This window comes from Metopolophium dirhodum, chromosome 4 (genome assembly GCF_019925205.1).
Source record: "Metopolophium dirhodum isolate CAU chromosome 4, ASM1992520v1, whole genome shotgun sequence".
Lineage (NCBI taxonomy): Eukaryota > Metazoa > Arthropoda > Insecta > Hemiptera > Aphididae > Metopolophium > Metopolophium dirhodum.
In genome coordinates this window covers 14,370,742-14,390,115 of record NC_083563.1, presented here as the reverse complement: position 1 = coordinate 14,390,115, position 19,374 = coordinate 14,370,742, and the positions used below count along the sequence as shown (strand labels likewise).

General features: G+C 29.6%; 1 protein-coding gene across 1 annotated transcript; it reads right to left on the bottom strand.

The window, feature by feature from the left end:
- Positions 1-13,284: 13,284 nt before the first annotated feature.
- Positions 13,285-15,018, bottom strand: LOC132943548 (uncharacterized). Its single transcript, XM_061012587.1, has 2 exons — positions 14,470-15,018; positions 13,285-14,294 (listed from the first exon to the last, which is right to left on the bottom strand). The coding sequence occupies exons 1-2, from the start codon at positions 14,804-14,806 to the stop codon at positions 13,285-13,287; spliced, it is 1,347 nt and encodes a 448-aa protein (XP_060868570.1). The 5' UTR covers positions 14,807-15,018.
- Between the last annotated feature and the right edge of the window lie 4,356 nt (positions 15,019-19,374).

The window sequence follows — 19,374 nt, the reverse complement described above, 5'->3', positions numbered from 1 at the left end:
TAAAATATGGAAGTGAGGAGCTGCACGTATAAGTTATCTTCAGACTATGTCGTTTAATTCGGGTTCAAAAACAAGTACCGGATAGCTGGAATGGGGCAATCATCATCATTGCACAAAAAGAAGACACAACAAAATGTGACAATTATGAATTACTTCCATTACAGTGATTTTTCTATACACCTAATGTACAGAAAAGTTTAACCCACTTGCCCACTTTTTGAAGTGTTTTAGGGTTTCTTTAAAATATGTATTATAGAAATAATTGAAACTATCTGCACATTTATGACAGCTAGTAATATTAAAAACCGTCATATAAAGTTATAGAATGTACTTTTTAAGACGTTATATTTTAACTGCAGTCAGATTTTAAATCCTAACTAATGAAGACGAAATCTATACCTAATAATGTTCTTAATCGTTACACCAAAACACCTTTTTATCCACTGCATAGGTGGCTATTGGGAGATAACAGCCTAGGAACTGTATAATGTTATAATTATACTTTGTAATAAATAAAAAAAAAATGTTCAACTAAATAAAATATTGTGTAATAGCTAAATATGTAGTATTTCTATAAAAAAATATTTGTGTAGGTAAATTTGTTTGGGATGTATGGTCAAAGTTACCATACCTCTATATTAAAGCTACCCCAATATTATTCAGGATCTTCGACTATGGACTTTTGCCAAAACCACACCAAAAACTGATCAAAACTCCAAATAACCTATATAATATGATTATACAAAATTATATAATAATATTTCTTATTAGTATAGAATAGATATATTATAACTTATTTGGAAGTCACGATGGAGTCAAGTGCTTTATCTAAATACTCGTTGTTCATAATTTATTTTGTACATGTTATCCATTAGGTGTTAGAATAAATATAAAACAGATAAATATTTTTTGTTTTTAAATTCAATCTGAAAACAACTAATAAAAAAAAATCGTATTATTCTGTACTTTTTTTTTGTAGTTGAAGGGTTAGGTTAGTGTGATTCTTTTTGTATTTATCTTTATTTTTAAATGTATTTGCAAGTATAAGTATTGTAGGTATGCACAATAACTTATTTTAAATTTACTCTAAATATTAATATTCATTAGTGTTCTGTTTTACTTCAACTAAACTTTTGCTGGCAAACAAATGTTGAATTTTTTAGATATAAGGTACCTTAATATTGAAAGAATTATTGTTTTTACTTTTATTAGGTACTCACTTATTTTTTTACTTAACATTTTTCTCAATTTATATTTGTTAGTTCATTAAACTTTTTCATGGGTTATGATTTATTTCACAATTTTTAATTTATTGACATTTTCTTAGATTTTGAGTGTTGTTTTATTCTTTTATTTAAATGTATGATCAGGTGTATGCATTTTCTACTACCATCAATATTCAACTCAAATTCTTTTAACCAGTATTGAGATTACTTTTTAGTATGAAGAAAGCTCTTTGAACATTGAAACGCTCGTAAAGAGTTCAGACTAGATTGAAATACATTTTGTTCAATATTCGAAACTGTTCTGCTAGATATGTAAAAAAAACTTAAACAAACGTACCTGGAGTCCATTATTTTTTTTATTCTCAAAAATTTTTCAAGACTGTGTACTTAATAAAATTGATTTATTCTATACTATTTTTTTTTCGTAAACAAAATTACGGATTTTATCGTGACTTAAAAAATATAAATTCAAGGATTTGATCAAATCTAGTCATGTTGCACAAGTTGTTCTTTTTTCTTTTTACTTTTTGACAGTGATTAATTTTTATTGATATTTACAGAAGGAATAATAAAAAAAAATCGATGATGCTAAATTTATATTTATATATATAATATATACCCCAATAATAAATATATTGACAGTTCAGACGAAAGTACCCGAAACTATCGGTAGTATTAACATTCAGACATTTTCAGAAGTAATTAATCACCAATTGAAGATAGCATATTATGCAATGTTTTTCTAAATTTTGTCGCTTCACACGTGAACTTGCATATTTATTTATAAACGGTTAAAGACTCTTTCTAACAATAGTAACAATAAGTGATGATCATTAGATGATAAAATATTTGTCAACTACATGGACATCAACATAAGCATTATAAAATTCTTAACTAAAGAAACAAAATATTATAGGATTAATAGGAAAGCGTTTGTGAAAATCGGTATAAGTCATAATATTTTAATATTAAAAATTTATAAATTTATTTTGTTGGCATAGCAATTTCATTTATAATATTATTATTAAGAATGAGATAACTATAGTACACTTTTTAGTTATTAAAATAAATATTAATTTACTTAATTTAATTATATATTATAATAAATAAATATAAAGAGGATATTTTATATTTTATATACGAGGGTCGAGGATGGTTGGTTTTTTTTGTAAATATGAGGTAATTATTTAATTTAATAAAGTGTTTATAATATTATAGTTTTTCCATTTGTTTGTAATGATAATATTATGTTTACTAATAATAAAAAGTTTTATTTATCTTTAAAATAACAGTACAACTCATTTTATTTAATACCTTTCGATTTTTTGAATAAGAACATTTTTCATTTATAACTCTATCTTTGATGTTTATATGCACATTCAGAGTGTTATTCGTTTTCAACGTAAATAAAAAAAAAGTTACATATAGAGGTAAAAGACGGAACAAGTGACGATAAAAAGTTTTTCGTTTTATTCATGTTTCCTCATTTTATTACACACACACACACACATATGTACAATAAAATATTTTTGAAACCATCAACGTGCATAAAAAGGATATGTTTCTTTTTGAGAATGTCTCTTTTCTTTATGGCATCATATAAAGACTAGTAAATTTTTTTTAAACTATAAATTGTATAGATCTTAATATGAATTACAACATTTAAATTCTTTCAATAGGTACACACTTTTTATGGTTATCCATTTTTAAGATATTGTGGCATAATCGAAAACCAAAATATGTGAGAAAATAGTGTTAACGATAAAAGATAGTGGAAAAAACTTAACAAATGCTTGTTTACAGTGTATACAAATATTATTTCAGTGTGTAGTGTGTTTTTTTGTCTTAGTACCGTTTTCTTTTCATCCTTAAAAACCTCGTGGTCACTGGCTGGTCTATTACAACTTATTTAATCAGTACATTGGGTTTTGTTTGTGGTAATTCTGTCTCATACCTAGTACCTACACGTCATACAGTTCATAAGTTCTTTTCGTCACATGCGTCGTTATCATCCATTTTATCTTATTTCGCACTATATATATACAAAAGTGTTGTAGGACTCTTATGATGGACTTACTTAATAAGACCTATTCTATGGGCATAAATACACAATGTAAAATTTATAAACTCAATAAATATCGACAAAGAATTTTACAACATAATATGATTAATTAAAATATTTAATAACTCAGCACAATGGATGTATACAACTTTTACTTTAAATGTTTTGTAAATCTATGAGAATAACAAAATATTAATAATATAAAAGTGGTTAAAACAATTATTATATTATGATATTTTTATTTTTATATATTTTTTTTATTGGAATAAGGCTGTGACGACTGAAGTCATTAGCCTGTTAGGTAGGTAGGGTTGGTACAGTAAGGTTAGAACGGTTGGTATGGTTTAAGAAACGTGTATGACGTGACGTGGCAAGGTTTTTAGGCACTACGAACCCGCGAGTGGTCACCCATCCGGTAACTAGTGGCAGCGGCCGTTACTTACTCTTAGTCACGTGCTTGATTGATTGCAGCCAACACTCCGCGCCGAGCCACATTATGATATCATTATATCGTTATTCTTTGTATGCCGGTGATATGAATATGCAATTTCACTGCATTGCTGTGGATAATACAACACAAAAATATGGCATAAAATTTGTTTATAATTATAATACATTGGGGATGAGAGTCGTGTTTCGCTATTTCAGTTAAAAGTTATAAATAGCACTATGCTTATACACTATGCTAATCGTAAAAACGTTAAGAATATGCGCCAAATTTAACACGGTGTGTATTTTTAGTTTTTATTTGTTGTATGGACTTGCGTTTTCATTGTGTTTTTTATATAGTGTCAATAATCGTATAATAATTGAAGGATTTACTTTTTTTTCGTTTGTAATTTGGTATTTTATTTGTACAAACATATAATATTAGACTACTTATTATTTATTATATACAAATAATTATGTTTCAATATAAATTATATTTTTAATGAGCTTTGAAACCATAAAACACGGGAAATAATACCGAACATACTTTGTAGTATGACTCTATATTTTATGTGGTTTCCATTCAATATTAATGATGACTGATGACTAATAGATAACATTAAACGTAAGTAATATATTTTAAGATTCGTCAGTTTCATTTTATGTATTGCACATTCACCTCTTAATTACGCAATTTATGAAAAATCCGGTTAAAATTGACAAGAAATTAACATTAGCTCATCATTGTAACATTTTTATGTAAGTCTGAACGTATTACTTGAATTATTATGGTTGTATATAAATGCTAGAAAACTGTTATTTGTGTGTTTATAGCAAAAAATATGAAAAATAATAAAAAAAAACTAACCACATTTTTTTGTTTGGCATACATTTTGCGATCAATTACTAGCAAGTTTTTTCATAAAAAAGTGAATCGAAGTGAAAAAGATCATTGGTGCGCAAATAATTTTCTTCTAATCAATTTTCATTAATTTCAACATTTGACTCAAATTTTTCTTCTTGTAAGTTTTAAAAATTCTAATGGATATTGGTCTTTTTAAAATTAATATCATAATTATTTTTATCCAGGCCAAGAATGAAAATATAATAAAATAAAAGATATATATTTTATTATATTCCATACATTTCTATGTTCATTATACGTTTTATAACAGAACTTAATTAAAAATATTTTAATAAGTGTTTCATACAATTATTATATTATACGAATAAATAAATAATTTTAAATAATTAAATACAATTTGATTTATTTTAATTATTTTAATAAAATTACACTTTTTAATTATTTCGGTTGATATCAGTAAGATGAAATAATATATGTAATAGAGATGGATATCTTTCTTTTAAATTTAAATTGCATGAAGCAAAATATGTAAAACACACGACACCTCTTCTCAACTCTCCCCTCACAAGCCGTTTACGGATCCGTTGCTTACTCCATTAATACCTTATTATCGAATAGTTCCATTGCATCGAGAAATCGTTATCCAAATGTATAACTTACTGCACTATTTAATCCCATGATTTACCTTCGTATAATTGCGGCAGTTCATAAACAATACACCAAATATTATTTCTATATGTTTAAATATAATTATAGTTTTAATGTCATTATACTGATAGAATACGTCATTTATTTACCTATACTTACATTTTTAATTGACATTATTTAAGTCAAACAGATTTAATATAACTTTATCACTATTACTCAAAAGTATACTTATGTACCTATTTGTTGAAACCAATGGTTTGACCAAGTCGACTGAAAAAATAAAATAATTTTAGACTCTAAACAAAGCGACGAATGTATTGGTTTTAACATGTGTGTTTTTTAAATTTTTTAAATTTTAAATTTTTGTGTCTGTCATCAACGTTTGAGGCAGTAACACTGCTTCGATTTTCTTCAACAGTACCTTGTTCGATGGGAAAGTGAATCTAGTTGGTGCATTCGAGAAATACTCCGAATAGTTTTCAAAAGTGCAGGGAAAAACAAAATACAAATTAAGAACATTTTTGGGCAAAATAGGTTTTTGACCACATCGTTTTTGTTCTGCATATTTATGATTAATTATTCTTAACAAAATAACAAAATAACAAGTATACTTGAATAATGCAATTGTGTACCTGATGAATTTTTATCCAAGTCTAATGAATTAAAATGATTGTCTTCGACACTGACTTTAGAGCACAATAGATAATTATTATGTAGCTTAAACTGACAAATCTTATTAATAAAGAACATAAGCTCCTTTGAGCGCAATATTGTCTTCGGGCAACATCATTTAAACACATGGGTGAGGGATTTAGTTATCTAGTACGCTTTTGAGAACGAATTCAATTACTTTGGAAATTACTTTATCCTATTTTTGCGGCATATAAAATCTAAATTCACTTGTTAAATATATTTTTTGAAAATGGTTAAGAAACGAAAACTACAGGCTTAAGTTTATTTTTATTGTGTAATAGGTAATAATTGTTATTATAATAAAACATTAACTTAAAACTTATTATTGACATAATCAGCTGCTAAGGATTAAACTTATTTTATATTTATTTACATCTTTCTCTGTTTGGATGATTCCACACTCCAATAAATGTAAGGCTAACGTTTCTGGCAAGCGTGAGAGCTAAGAGGCATCGGCCAAAAGTCTTAAAATCGAATTAGAACTTGACCTGGGAATTACGTTGTATAGTGATAAATAACGAAAACGAGTGAGTAATCACATAGTAAATTACTAAATCACTAACATAACAAAGCAAATATGAAAATGAACTATTAAACTGGATTTCCAAACCTAGCTATATATTTGTTGTTCAGAGTGTTAAATTAGTACACACAAATTAAAAATAAAATATATAAATAGCCTAATATATTATGGGAAACAATCTTAATGTTGGGTACTTACGTCAGACAATATTTTTAAAATGTATATAATTTTGGTAAAATGGTGGTTATCTAAGCTCAAGGTAGTGCACCCGGCAATATTCAGCATCATGTTGTGTATCGTTTAATAATCAAATTCACTCGGTTTTTCTCGTCCTCGTATCTCTGATTTCAGACTCCCTTGGCTTTTCAAATTTGAATAAATTTACTAAGCTAAAATAGTTTAGGACAATGTATTAATTGAGCCGTTTCAACATGTGTGATTTTCAAAGTTTACATTTTTGCTACGGACTGGCTCATTTGTCATCCATATAATAAATCATTTATTTTCCCGTGTAGGAAGAAACGTGAAATTTGGCACAAACATTGTTCATATGAAGTAAGTAAAGATAAAGTTTAATTAAAATAAGAGATTAGGATTCTAAACGCGTGAAGTAACAATAATAATTTACTATTGCAGGCAAAAAATAAATAAATAATAAGTTTTGTGACACCAGTTATCAAGAGGTTTGTTGGTTTGGAAGGAATCGTCTTCTTGTGTTAGGGTATTTATTTTCAGTCACTTCCTGTGAGACAAGATCCAGCATAATACGAGCCATTTTAACCAGATAAAACTTTTAAATCTCTTTTCTTTATACAATTAATTGTAAATTGTGTATCCATTAAAATTACCCGCTACACTTAGTGTACAGCAGAGTGGTAACCACTTACCCACTTTTTTGTTGTTGGCTTTTCCTAAATATTTTAAAAAATCTCATTTTTAATTTTACTTCCTAAAAATACCTACTAAATCCGATTTTCTACCAGAAACTTCCATAGAAGTTGAATATCAGATCATTTTTTCCACTATAAAATGTATCTTTAGATACAAAAATAAAAATCATAAAATCGTATTTTTCTTTAAAAAACCATTTTATAGCTTGTCAATCAATAACCAAATTGTTTAAGAGTTAGTTATATCATTAAAATCAAAAATTATTTTCTTTGATTTATAGTCCTAGTTAAATTTGATTTTTTATTTAATTTAATTGAGAAAAACTATTATACCTATATTGTGTCTATAAGTTAAGAATTTAAACAATACAATTTAAAGACACATACCTATAGTTAAAATAAAAATATTTTACTGTTTGCGCCGATATAAACAATGATAGTTCTGTAATTTGTGATATTAATGTATTTGAAAATTTTTTTTTTTTTTATTGGGTAACCCGCGGCAACATAGGCCATTGGGTGTGAGGAGGGCACTGTAGGTTTTATATTGGGTAGGTTGGTAGGTTGGGTAGGTTGGTACACGTGTGTGTTGTGTTTGGCAGAATTTCTAATGGGGCACCCGTAGGTTTCTGCCGTGCCCCGGGGTGGGGGGATGGCGGCACTTGTTCTCCGGACACCGTGACTTGCACGGAGAAAAATGCCGCCCAGTGGTCGAGGATCGAACTCGGACCGGCTGTGCCGAATCCGTCGCGTTAGACCGCTCGGCCACCTCGTCCCCGTATTTGAAAATTGTTTGAATGTATAAGGTTATTTTTAATGTACATTCCGGCGTCGCTCATTATCATACACAGTACACACTGCATCAATTTATAATGTTTATGTTTATTAATTATTAACACATAAATGAATGACACAACATGTGGGAATTCTAACTGAGCCAGGAGCCTAGGGGGAATTCATTATTAATCTGAGTACTACGTATAAAGGAGGGTACAAATTGAAATAAGGTGTAATAATATTAGAGCGGTAATTAGCGTATATTATGAGCAAAAGTGTAGTTCAATGTAAGGTTCGAATCTCCCTTTCAGCAGCTTATTTTAAATTTTATATAAATATTATTTTGCAATTAAGTTAAATAAATTATTAATGAGGTATACAATTTAATGAAATGGTTTTTTTTTGAAATCATAGGTACTTAATACAATATAAAATATAAATATTATGGGAATACAATTTTAAAATTATTTCCGTTCAAAATAATACTAAAATATAATGTCGTGGTTATTTGATAGTTTTTATATAGAAGTATAGAATAACTTTGATGAAGTGTTTAGTACCTACTATCTAACTATTTGAGCTATTAAATTGAGTTTCTACTTTCTAGATAATTAATGCAATACCTTAAAATAAGTCAAATAATAATGGAAAAAAACAACAAGTTTATTATTGAAGTTGACATTTTACCGGAAATGTATCTATAGATAATATATTGTATGTAATTACTAATTATAATACTTAACTGTCTACAGCTACGACTCAACTGTAGTTTATAGTTACCTACATATAATAATATATAGATACATTTAATTTACCGTAAAAAGTGGGTCAATTTATCTTGTTTATGAGTGAAGTATTACATTACGTACTGTACGGAAGAATTGAATTTATATACATAGGTACATCAAAAGTGGATAAATTTAAACAAATAAAAAGTAGTACTCGTATAAGTGAGTAATTTTCTATTTTTAAAGTGTCGAACTTATACGATACAAATTCTGTAAGTAATACGATAATCTAAAAAATTAAAAAATATCTTATAGTATTTATGTTAAAACTATTAATTTAATTAAAAACTAAGAATATTATAATACAAATTAAAAATATCTATTTAAACATAAAAATATACAAAGTTTGTTAAATAAAAATTGTTTAAAATAATTTTTAAGTAATATATATCGTATTATACGTTGTAAAATATTTAGAGAGTACAGACATTGTATTCCTATTGTGCATATTTTTCATATTAGTGGTTTTGTTAAAGAAAAAAAAATAACAACAATATAACTAAAATGAGACATCGCTAATGGAAATGAAGCAAAATTATTTTTGTGTGAAAATGATGAAAGATTTTGTTTTGTTTTAGTACCAAAAGAAATTTTGTCTTTTTCGCAGCGGGAACCCCCGTCGGGGTTCCAATTACCCTAAAAGCACCCCCGGCGGTATACAGTCTTAGGTTAGACGCAGATTTCAATTCCCCTTTGGTCTGTTGAACGTAGTGTAAAATCTGAAAACAAAACAATGACGTCACTTATCTTTATACCAAATGGTTCACTTTTTATGCATTGAGTTTTATTTTAAAAGATCAAACTAAACTGAAACTAATAAAACAGTAGTAATTAAACATGAATATTTTAATAATTTATTGGGTAGGTGAATAAAATATTATTTCTCTCACATTTCTATACAGTTTTATTTAACGAAGCGGAGGGTACAGTATAACTAAAATGGTTGATTCATATGTATTTTATTCGATTGTTACAATTTTTTTCCTGCAGAATATTATGTGTAAAAAAAATAGACATTTTTGGTACCTAGGTAGGTATTATGATAATATATGATTACCATTGAAGTCTTTATATTATTCGAACACCAATATTCGTTAGTCGTTATTAAACGTATTACTATACCACCGACCTCCTTATGTATTTTCTATTAGATCGCTGTTTGCAGAACGCTCTTACACCAGCTTACCAAAATGCAATCCAACAGTCAGATGGATGGATCCAACCAGTGGCGTGGTTAATAATTTTAATTGAAGGAGTCAAATATGTTTAACCCACCACCCACTCGAAACAGATTGTGTATCAAAATTGCTCGCTCCGCTCTCAAAAAATGCCATTTAGATCATCCAACTCAAAGAAAAATCAGTCCATCAACAGAATTGTCACGATTCAGTCGTAAATCTATTCATTACAATATTATTAAACCATTCAATTTGTTGTTTGCCTTTATTTTTGCGAATTTTAAATATCTGTCCGATCATTTATGCATAATACATCGTTTTTATTTTACTTTATATTAAATATATACGGAGTACGATACCCGGATATCACGTGTTAAAGTAAACATCACCAATAATATTATATTATATCTCATCGTTAGCCATCGGATTGTCATTATTTTGTAATTATTTTCGTCAAACTGTAATCAATATCGCCAGTATAGCCGTATAGGGTTAACTTATGTATTTATTATATAACCTGTAACGTGCAGCAACCACTACTGCATAAATAGGTATACTAAACTGACTCTTGTGTCAGTGGGTTAAGATGCACAAGTTGTTGGGTTTTAATAAAAGAGGTCGGACGTAGTTTCGTCGATATCATTTATTGAGTACAATTAGTCATAGGTGCGTAGCAAGGCGCTTCAAAAGGTCATACCTAAAGGTACTTGGGTAGTCGACGGGGTGTGGTAAGTGGTAAGGCGAAACGCAGGCCGAGATAATTGGACCGGTTCTCTTAGAGACTTCGGTAAGTCGACCACTTACGCACTACACGGCCGTCGGGCGAAATAACGTGGTTAGCCGACGAAGACGCAAGTCAGGCGGAAACGTTTAGCTCGGTCGAGAGCGGTGAGGAAAGAGAACGGTCGTTCGGAGGCGTCGTACCTGTCGCTGGACAAGTCGTTGGGGTCGAGTCACTCAAGTGTCGTGAGAGGGGACGCGAGATCATCGTTGCAAGAGACATGAATACAATTGTCACAGAAATCGTATAAGGAATAACTCACAAAACAAAATATAAAAAAAATCGCCAGAATAGGAACTTCCGACCGGAGTACGTGGTGATAAGACGCCGTACCACCACAAAATTATTGTTTTCATACATTATCAGCAGTGTTCTTCACCCGTCAGGTTCGATTTCACGCTGCTCACCAGTTGTAAGCACATAATATAATAAAATATTACAATAACGTACATTTAAATTATTAATACAATTATTATAAAATGCAATAATATGTAGTATACGAATCAAAAATGATTTGTATGAAAGTTGATTTAAATGATCTTTTATTAGAATTGAAAAACATTAAAATGTAAAAATAACATTAAATATAATATATATTAGAGTAATACCTACATTCCTTGATTTATTGGTTTTACCTACCGGCCACAATGTCTTTGAAATGCAAACAATATTTTACTTTTTTTTCTACAATAACAGCTTTCCATTTTACATAACAACAAAAGACATATTAATTACTAATAACTTTAAAAAAAAAACATTTGGTAGACTCGAATCGCGTGATTGGTTTGACTACAGTTTTTTTACAATATAATTTAATATGTCAAGACTTAGATCCCGAAATAATCAAATTTCCGTAATCATCACTCGAAACACCAATTATTTATGTAATGACTAATGACCAAATACTAAGGTTAGTTACAATAATTAATAATTACAATAATTAATTTAGACACTATTTTACTAGACTTTAAGTCTTGGTAACTGATGTAAAAGTGAAGTCTTAGGACCAGTCCATGCAATAATTTTTTTGTTAATTTTATGTATAATTCCCTTTGTAAACTGGTATGCTTTTTATATTTTATATGTACTCCATTGTTATTGTATTTTACTTGTACGTTGATGTCACACCTAAATTACTTTATAATTTATATCTTTGTAAAAAAGCCGTCAGGCGTTGGAGTTATAAAATAAAATAAAAATATATTTATTCGAAGAGTTTATACAAACTTCTATAATAATTTATAATGTAGGTACTAAAATAATAAAATCAAATATGTCAACGTACAATCTTCTAAAATAAATATTATTTAACAATTGTTAAAAATCTAGCTTATTTGCTTGTAAATAATTTTATACTACCGCTTTAAATAATATTGAGAGTTATAGTTTTTAATAATATTCGGTATTGATTTTAAAGCCGATAAAAAGTTAATAAACTATTAAGTCTTTCTCTTTGAAATCACCGATATGTTTTGTAAAATTAATTGATTACAGATGGTTAAATGAGTTTATAAAAGTTTTCTATAGAGAACAATAATTATTAAACTGATGGATCGATCTATTGTGAATAAAGCTTAATGAACAATGAGTCGTTGTTTTCTCAAAGGCAATTCCTTTTGGTATTGTTAAGTATAATAATATTTCACGGTTTATACGAATTAATTGAATTGAAAAATGAAATAAAAATATATTCAACTGTTAATATTTATAAAAAATGGTTCATTATCGGAAACTTATTGATTTAAAAAATAAAAAGCAAAAACGTTTCAATAGACAAACCAAACGGTGGTGATGTTTTTGTGTAATATATTATTAAAATGTTTGCAAAGTTTTTGCTCACTCTACTTCCAAAAGAGAAGACATCAGATTTACGTAGTAAAACTGGTTTTTCCCTTGGCCGCCTAGTGTCTTCTCTTTTGGAACAGGGTACATAATTATATTTAGGTATAAAATTAGTTTTAAATGTTAACACATAATATTGTCAAGTGTTGTCATAAAGTGCTAGTGGTTATTTTTTACAACTGTTTTAAATAGTCACTTAGTAAGCCAATTTTAAAGCTGTTTACTATAGGGCAATGTGCAACCAGTATATTATTGTTATTTTAAATCGTGCCACGGACTACAGTTAGTACTGTACGCATCACGAAAACGTGCGGATGACCGCCGCGCGCCCAGTGGCAATTTCTCGTTGATGGTGGCCAAACTGTTTCGCGCCAAATATACAATTTAAAACTCGTATTTTTATATTAATAAATTATGTGTATGTATTTAATGATATTAAAAAAAAACACAATTTATGGTACACAATAAAAACGTGAATTAAAAAGAATAAAAATAGTTATAACAATAATAATAATAATAATAATAATACTATTAATGTATAAAAAATGTACAATATATTTTATAATAAAAAAAAATATATCGTCAAAGGTGGTCTTCGTCTTCACTGCTGCTACAATTGGGGTCGATTGTTAAAATGATGGGTTCCAATATGCAATCTCTGAATCCTTCTTTTTCAAAATCTTTATTTTGTAGTTGTTCTGCGTGTCTTACAGATTTTTCCCAATTTTCTGTGGTAACTGCATCTATGGCTTCGTGCATAAGTTTTTCGACGTCGGCTATTTTAAATGTCGTATTTTTGGTTGCAACTTCACCTTTTACCTGCGCCCAAATTAGTTCAATCGGGTTGTATTGGCAGTGATAAGGCGGAAGTCTGATCACTTCATGCCCCATTTGATATGCCAACTCGTCCAATTGGTATCGTTTTTCACGCGGTTTTGCCATTTTTACTTTTTCTCTTAGTTCCGCCAAGGTTTCTGTAGGAGAAAAATCGATGCCTTTTTCGGATAGCCACTTTCGAACATCGGATTTTTTTGTATTTGATTTCGGCACATTCTCCACTAGTACGCTGTGATATGGTGCATTATCCATAACAATGACACATGGCTCGTCCAATAGTTGCAGCATATTTTGAAACCAGTCATGAAATATTTGACTATTCATCTGTGAGTGGTAGTCACCGTCATTTTTACTCCAGAAAATTAATTTTGAGCCGCATATAAATCCAAATTTAGCTGCTCCAGCATGGCATAAAATCAGACGACCGCCTTTACCGGCTGGCACTTTAAATCCTTCGCTATCCATATCGTTTTGCCAAATATGGTTTCTTGAATGGTTCTGGTTCACCCAAGTCTCATCTAAATAAATGACAGGTCTCGTGTAACCACTCGAACGTAAATTACACATTTTTCTCAAAAATGTGTTTCGGAGTGCCACGATATCGTTCCGTTCCATTAAAAATTTACGTCCATTACAACACTTTTTGTATTTGAAGTTCAAGGAGCGCAAAATCCTCTGTACTGATGACTTTGATCCTTCAAAGTTAATTTTTTTCCTCATGGATTCACAAATTTTTTGAGATGTTGGATATTTACCTATAATAATGTTTTTATATATTATAGTTTCTATTTACATGTAAAAGTGACAAACATTTGAAGATAATATTTTCAGTTAAAAATGCGTTATAAATTTAATATGAGGTAGGTCGTAGGTAGGATATTATATATGTTTTCTTATAATAAAAAAAATATTTTAAATTAATCCAATTACCTTGGTCATAAAATTCATGAACAGTTCTTCTGACCACGTCAACATTGAAATCGTCAATATCTATCATGACTTTCTTCCGTTTATACGATTTCCTCGGTGACACGAATAGGCTTCTTGGTGTTAGTGTATCATCGTTTTCATATTTTTTTACTTCAGCAACAATATTTTGTATACTTCGTTCACTTATTCCACACGCTTCGGCAGTAATTTTTTGAGTTTTTTTAAAAAACTCAGCAGATAAATTTTCCATAGTGGATAATTTTTTAAAAAAAACGTATACCTGGTAAATCACTTTTTTACTTTGACTGTGAATATCGTGGTGTGTAAAAGTCGCCATTTCAAAAACACGTGATCAAAAATTGTAGGTATGCACAGCTAAATTCACAATAGATTACAGTACCGAACGCGCCAAGAGTCAACAAAAGACAGGGACATTTTTAAAGGTGCAGGTTAGTTGTTTTTTTCAAAACGTATAGTACCCGTCGCGCCAGTGGCGCGCACCTGTGATGGATCAAATATTGAGGCCCACTGGTTTACTGAAAAACCGACACACGGCGCGCTGCGGTCATCCGCACGTTTTCGTGATGCGTACTGATAGATAGAATGGACTGGAAACAAACAGATGGTTAGGTGATGGGCTGCCGTGTGGCTTAAGGTTAGGAGTAGGCTTTCTCGGGGGTGATTGCAGGAATGTGGGGGTGGGAAATAGATGCAAGTGCGAATCTAGGGCTACCTAAACTAAGTGATGAATATAGGTAGCGCTACTTAGTCACGCTACTTAGGTTACACTTAAATTAATTTCCCTTAGCACAATCCTAGTCCTAACCTTAAGCGCGCCCCGGTGATTAGGCTTTCATTTTCTATTATTTTCTATTAGGCCTTCATTGTTTATTATTATCTTAGCCCGTGCCGTTGCCTATGGCCTAACGGCCTGGACTACGAAAAGTGCCTCTGTGGCTCTGTGTATTTTGTCTAAGACCACTGACCAACACCAAGTAAACAATCGGTTAATTGACACATTTTACATTGATTATAAGTGTTCCTAATTAGCAGCTTCTACTGTATTTTAACACCACACTGTCACTACGTGATAGGCCGTTTTTTTTGTCAATATCACGAGAAGATATCTTCTTAACCTAACCTAACCGTGGTCAATAGAATGTATAGTATATACTTATGCCTCCGTCAATCAGCATCACAATGGGCTAGACCACGAAGATGGGCTCATAAAGGGCGAAGCCCAAGGCTACAACCTCTCAGCATATTTTTCCGCACTATGTGGAGGGACGTCTGTCCCTCTGTATAGTCCCTCTAAAACTACATGTTTCCAGTGTTAGGTTAATTACTTTTGAAAAGTAATAAAATCAGGTTACTCGTTACTTTAAATATTTTTACTAAAATTACATTTACGTTACCCACTATTATTTTTATCACATTACGTTACTTTTACATTTGATAAGTAAGGCGTTACAAATAAATTTACTTTTTTAAAAAAATAGTTACAAAATCATTCCATAACGACTAATAGGTAGTAGGTATAAGTAATTTCATATAATATAAGCGGTTTTTCTGGTTCGTGACCAATTAAATATTTTACTCAGTTAGTGACTTTTTACAAAGTTTGTTCCTGATCATTCTGCTATTATATTTTGGTGATCACAAATTAATTTCAAATATTGTTATCAAATAAACTTTAAACAGCTGTTCTAGCCACAATTATGGTGACTTAAACGACTGGTTTAAAAGTTAACTATTTTCATCAGTCCGTCAACAAGCTACATTGCTGTTTTATAAGCTACGTTGACATAAGCCCTAGGCTTCCTTTGTACTGCTTATCTTTTTGTTGTTATTATAACTTCTACCATTACTATGAATCATTCTGCTAAACAAAATAGTACCTAGAGCACCAAATAATTCCAACATCTTAACTAAATGCCCTCTCACTCAGAGTAATACCAAAACAATTTCTTCTTCTCCGAACATTCAACAAGCTACTATACCACCAAATAGTAATCTTATGAAAGCTCTTATAAATTTTCGTGATGAACCCTAATCGTCTGTGCACATCTTACCGGTGCACTTTTGCCTACCTTTACATCTAAGTTCAATGAGCTTATAATGACTCTAAACAGTTGTCTGAACTAGTTGTCAATCTTAAGACTGAAAATTACCTTTTTATATTGTTGCTCAAGTCATGAATTTTTTGTACGTAAAATATCCGTTTTCCTCACCTATAACATTCCGGGATCCGCAGCTTCTACTTCTCGATGCATTTCCGATGATAATTTCATCAGTCTTTTTGGAAAGGCTCTTAAAATACGTATTTCAACATGATAAAATTCAACCTTTTGTGAAGTTTTTTGGCGAGAAGTCAGATGCCTTTACCACTACTTCTGGTGTACCACAAGGAGATCATCTTTCACCTTTGCTTTTTTCTTTTTTTCTTTTTTGTGAATAGTGCCAGGTCTGTGCTCCAACAACAGTTACCTACTGTGTTTTGCAGATGACATGAAATTATTATTGAAAATTAACTCCTTAGGAGACTGTGTACTTCAGCGATCTTGATATATTTGTCAGGTAGAGTGTTTCACTTGGCTTGGCACGGAATATTGGTAAATTTCGTTCAATGTCCTTTACCAGAGATCTGTCTCTAATAGCTATTAACTACGTAATTATTGAAATTGGACTCCTATCAGTTTACACTATATTATGTGAGTTGCGCTTTTTATTAACACCTTCTCTTTCTCTATGCTCACGCATTAATACAATTACATGCAAAGCTTAAAACTTCTAGGGTTCATTAGAAGAATATCGAGTGAATTTAAGTTTGCCAGGTTCATTTAAATCCTTTTATTGTGCTCTCGTCAGACCGATTCTTATATATGGTTCAGTGGTTTGGGATCCATTTTGTTCTGATTTGTGTCATCAGCTTCAAGGCATTCAAATGAAGTTAATAAATTATTCCCATTACACATTACAAATTCTCTGACAACATCATGACTAAACTAAACTAAACTAAACTCAAACTATTCACTTTATTATTCCTCTTTTCTTAATATAGAAATCTCCTTAGCTTATACTTGTTGTTCAATATTTTTATACCTATTATAATACTATGTTATGGTGTAATATGTACCCTATTTACTTGGGCACACGCCCGTTTTATATTAAATAACATTTAAATAAATAAAATATAATATCCTTATATTAGGTACCAGTGTATGCCATAGCGCCCATAGGTACTCGCATCTAGAATGTACTATTTTATTTTAATCTATTAAATAATATTTAAATTAAATATTGTTTATAAACAAATTTGTTTTAATAGGTATAATTCGTGAGTTTAGAATGTATTAAAAGCGAACACTAGCAGTAATTAAAGTTTGTTAATTAGGTACCGAAGTTTTTTACATTATTGTAGCCGATTATTTTGCAGTCTAATAAACACAACGAACCATGCATTTTTTCTTAAAACGTTTCCTTCCTGACAATCGAATATTTTTTTAAATGTTATGATATTACTATACCAGCTTCAGTCATGAGTTCTACAAAGATTTTTGGTAATTAATGGTAATTATTAAAAAAAAAAAACATGAGAAGATTCCTTCTGCTGCATAGAAGTTGTTGAATGTAGGTCGTCATTGAGTAGATTATAACTGTAGTTATGAATGAGTTAAATTTTAATTCAATAATGAATAAATACATAAAATACAATAAATACATTATATACAAAAACGATTTTGAGTAGAGACGATTTTGAGTATCAGTCTATATTTCTATGGAGTGTTTATATTATATTTTAAACTGTTACAATGATGATGATGTGTGTTTTATTTATTTCTGTGTAATGTGTATACGTTTTATTGAAGAAAAAATGATTATATCTTTTATTTCAAGCATGGTAACTGGTAGCAAATTATATCTAGTTTGTACTTTTGGTAGGGTCAAAAGTAAAAATAACCAATAACCTATTTGATATTTATAGATATTTGAAATATTGTATATTTTTTCGATTTTTGTACTGTAAAATTTTTTTTGTGACCAAAAACTTTCTGTCACAAGGTTTACGGTAAGATGTTTGTTCATAAAAAACAAATATCAAAAATACATGGTCACATTTTTAAAATAAAGTATGAAAATTTGGTAGTTGTTTTGTAGTGGCAAATTGAAAACATTTAGACTTGAAAATTTAACATAAGGCTCTTTGATAAATATGGGCAATTTAAATTTTTAAATTTTAGTTTTTATAAGAATCGATTATACATTTTAACTTTAATATTTTAAATTTCTTATGAAGAAATCTCATAAGGGACCCGTACTAAATAAATGTTTAAAACTATGGTATTAAAATCAAAAATTGTATACATTTTCACAACATAGTATCTGAATATTTACTCTTGAAATGAATCTTAAAGTTTGCTAAAAATCTATTTATTTAGAACAAGTGATTTAATTAATGCACACGCTTTAAATAAAATGTCAATAATATATAAAAGTATCTACAATACCATTTATAGAGGTCCGTTACCCCAGCACTGCCGAGTTTGAAACTGAATATCAAAATTATCCAGTATTATGTACTTTATTTTGTACTATTTCGTACAGAAAAATAAAATTTTGTACACCTCTCCTAACACGAGAAAACGCGATTTCCCCATATCCGTGCTGCGGTGACGTTACTCCAGCACTGCCCATGATCAATTATTATCCAATCAAAATTTAACCAGTACAGTATTATGTACTTTATTTTGTAAAATTTTGTACACATTCCCCAACTTGAAAAAACGTAATTTCCTAGCTAGGTAATAATTATACTATTAACTTAACCGAACTTATTTTGGTTTGGTAAGCATTTTTATTCTGATATACAATAATAGGTAATCACTTTTTCATTCTAGAAATGTC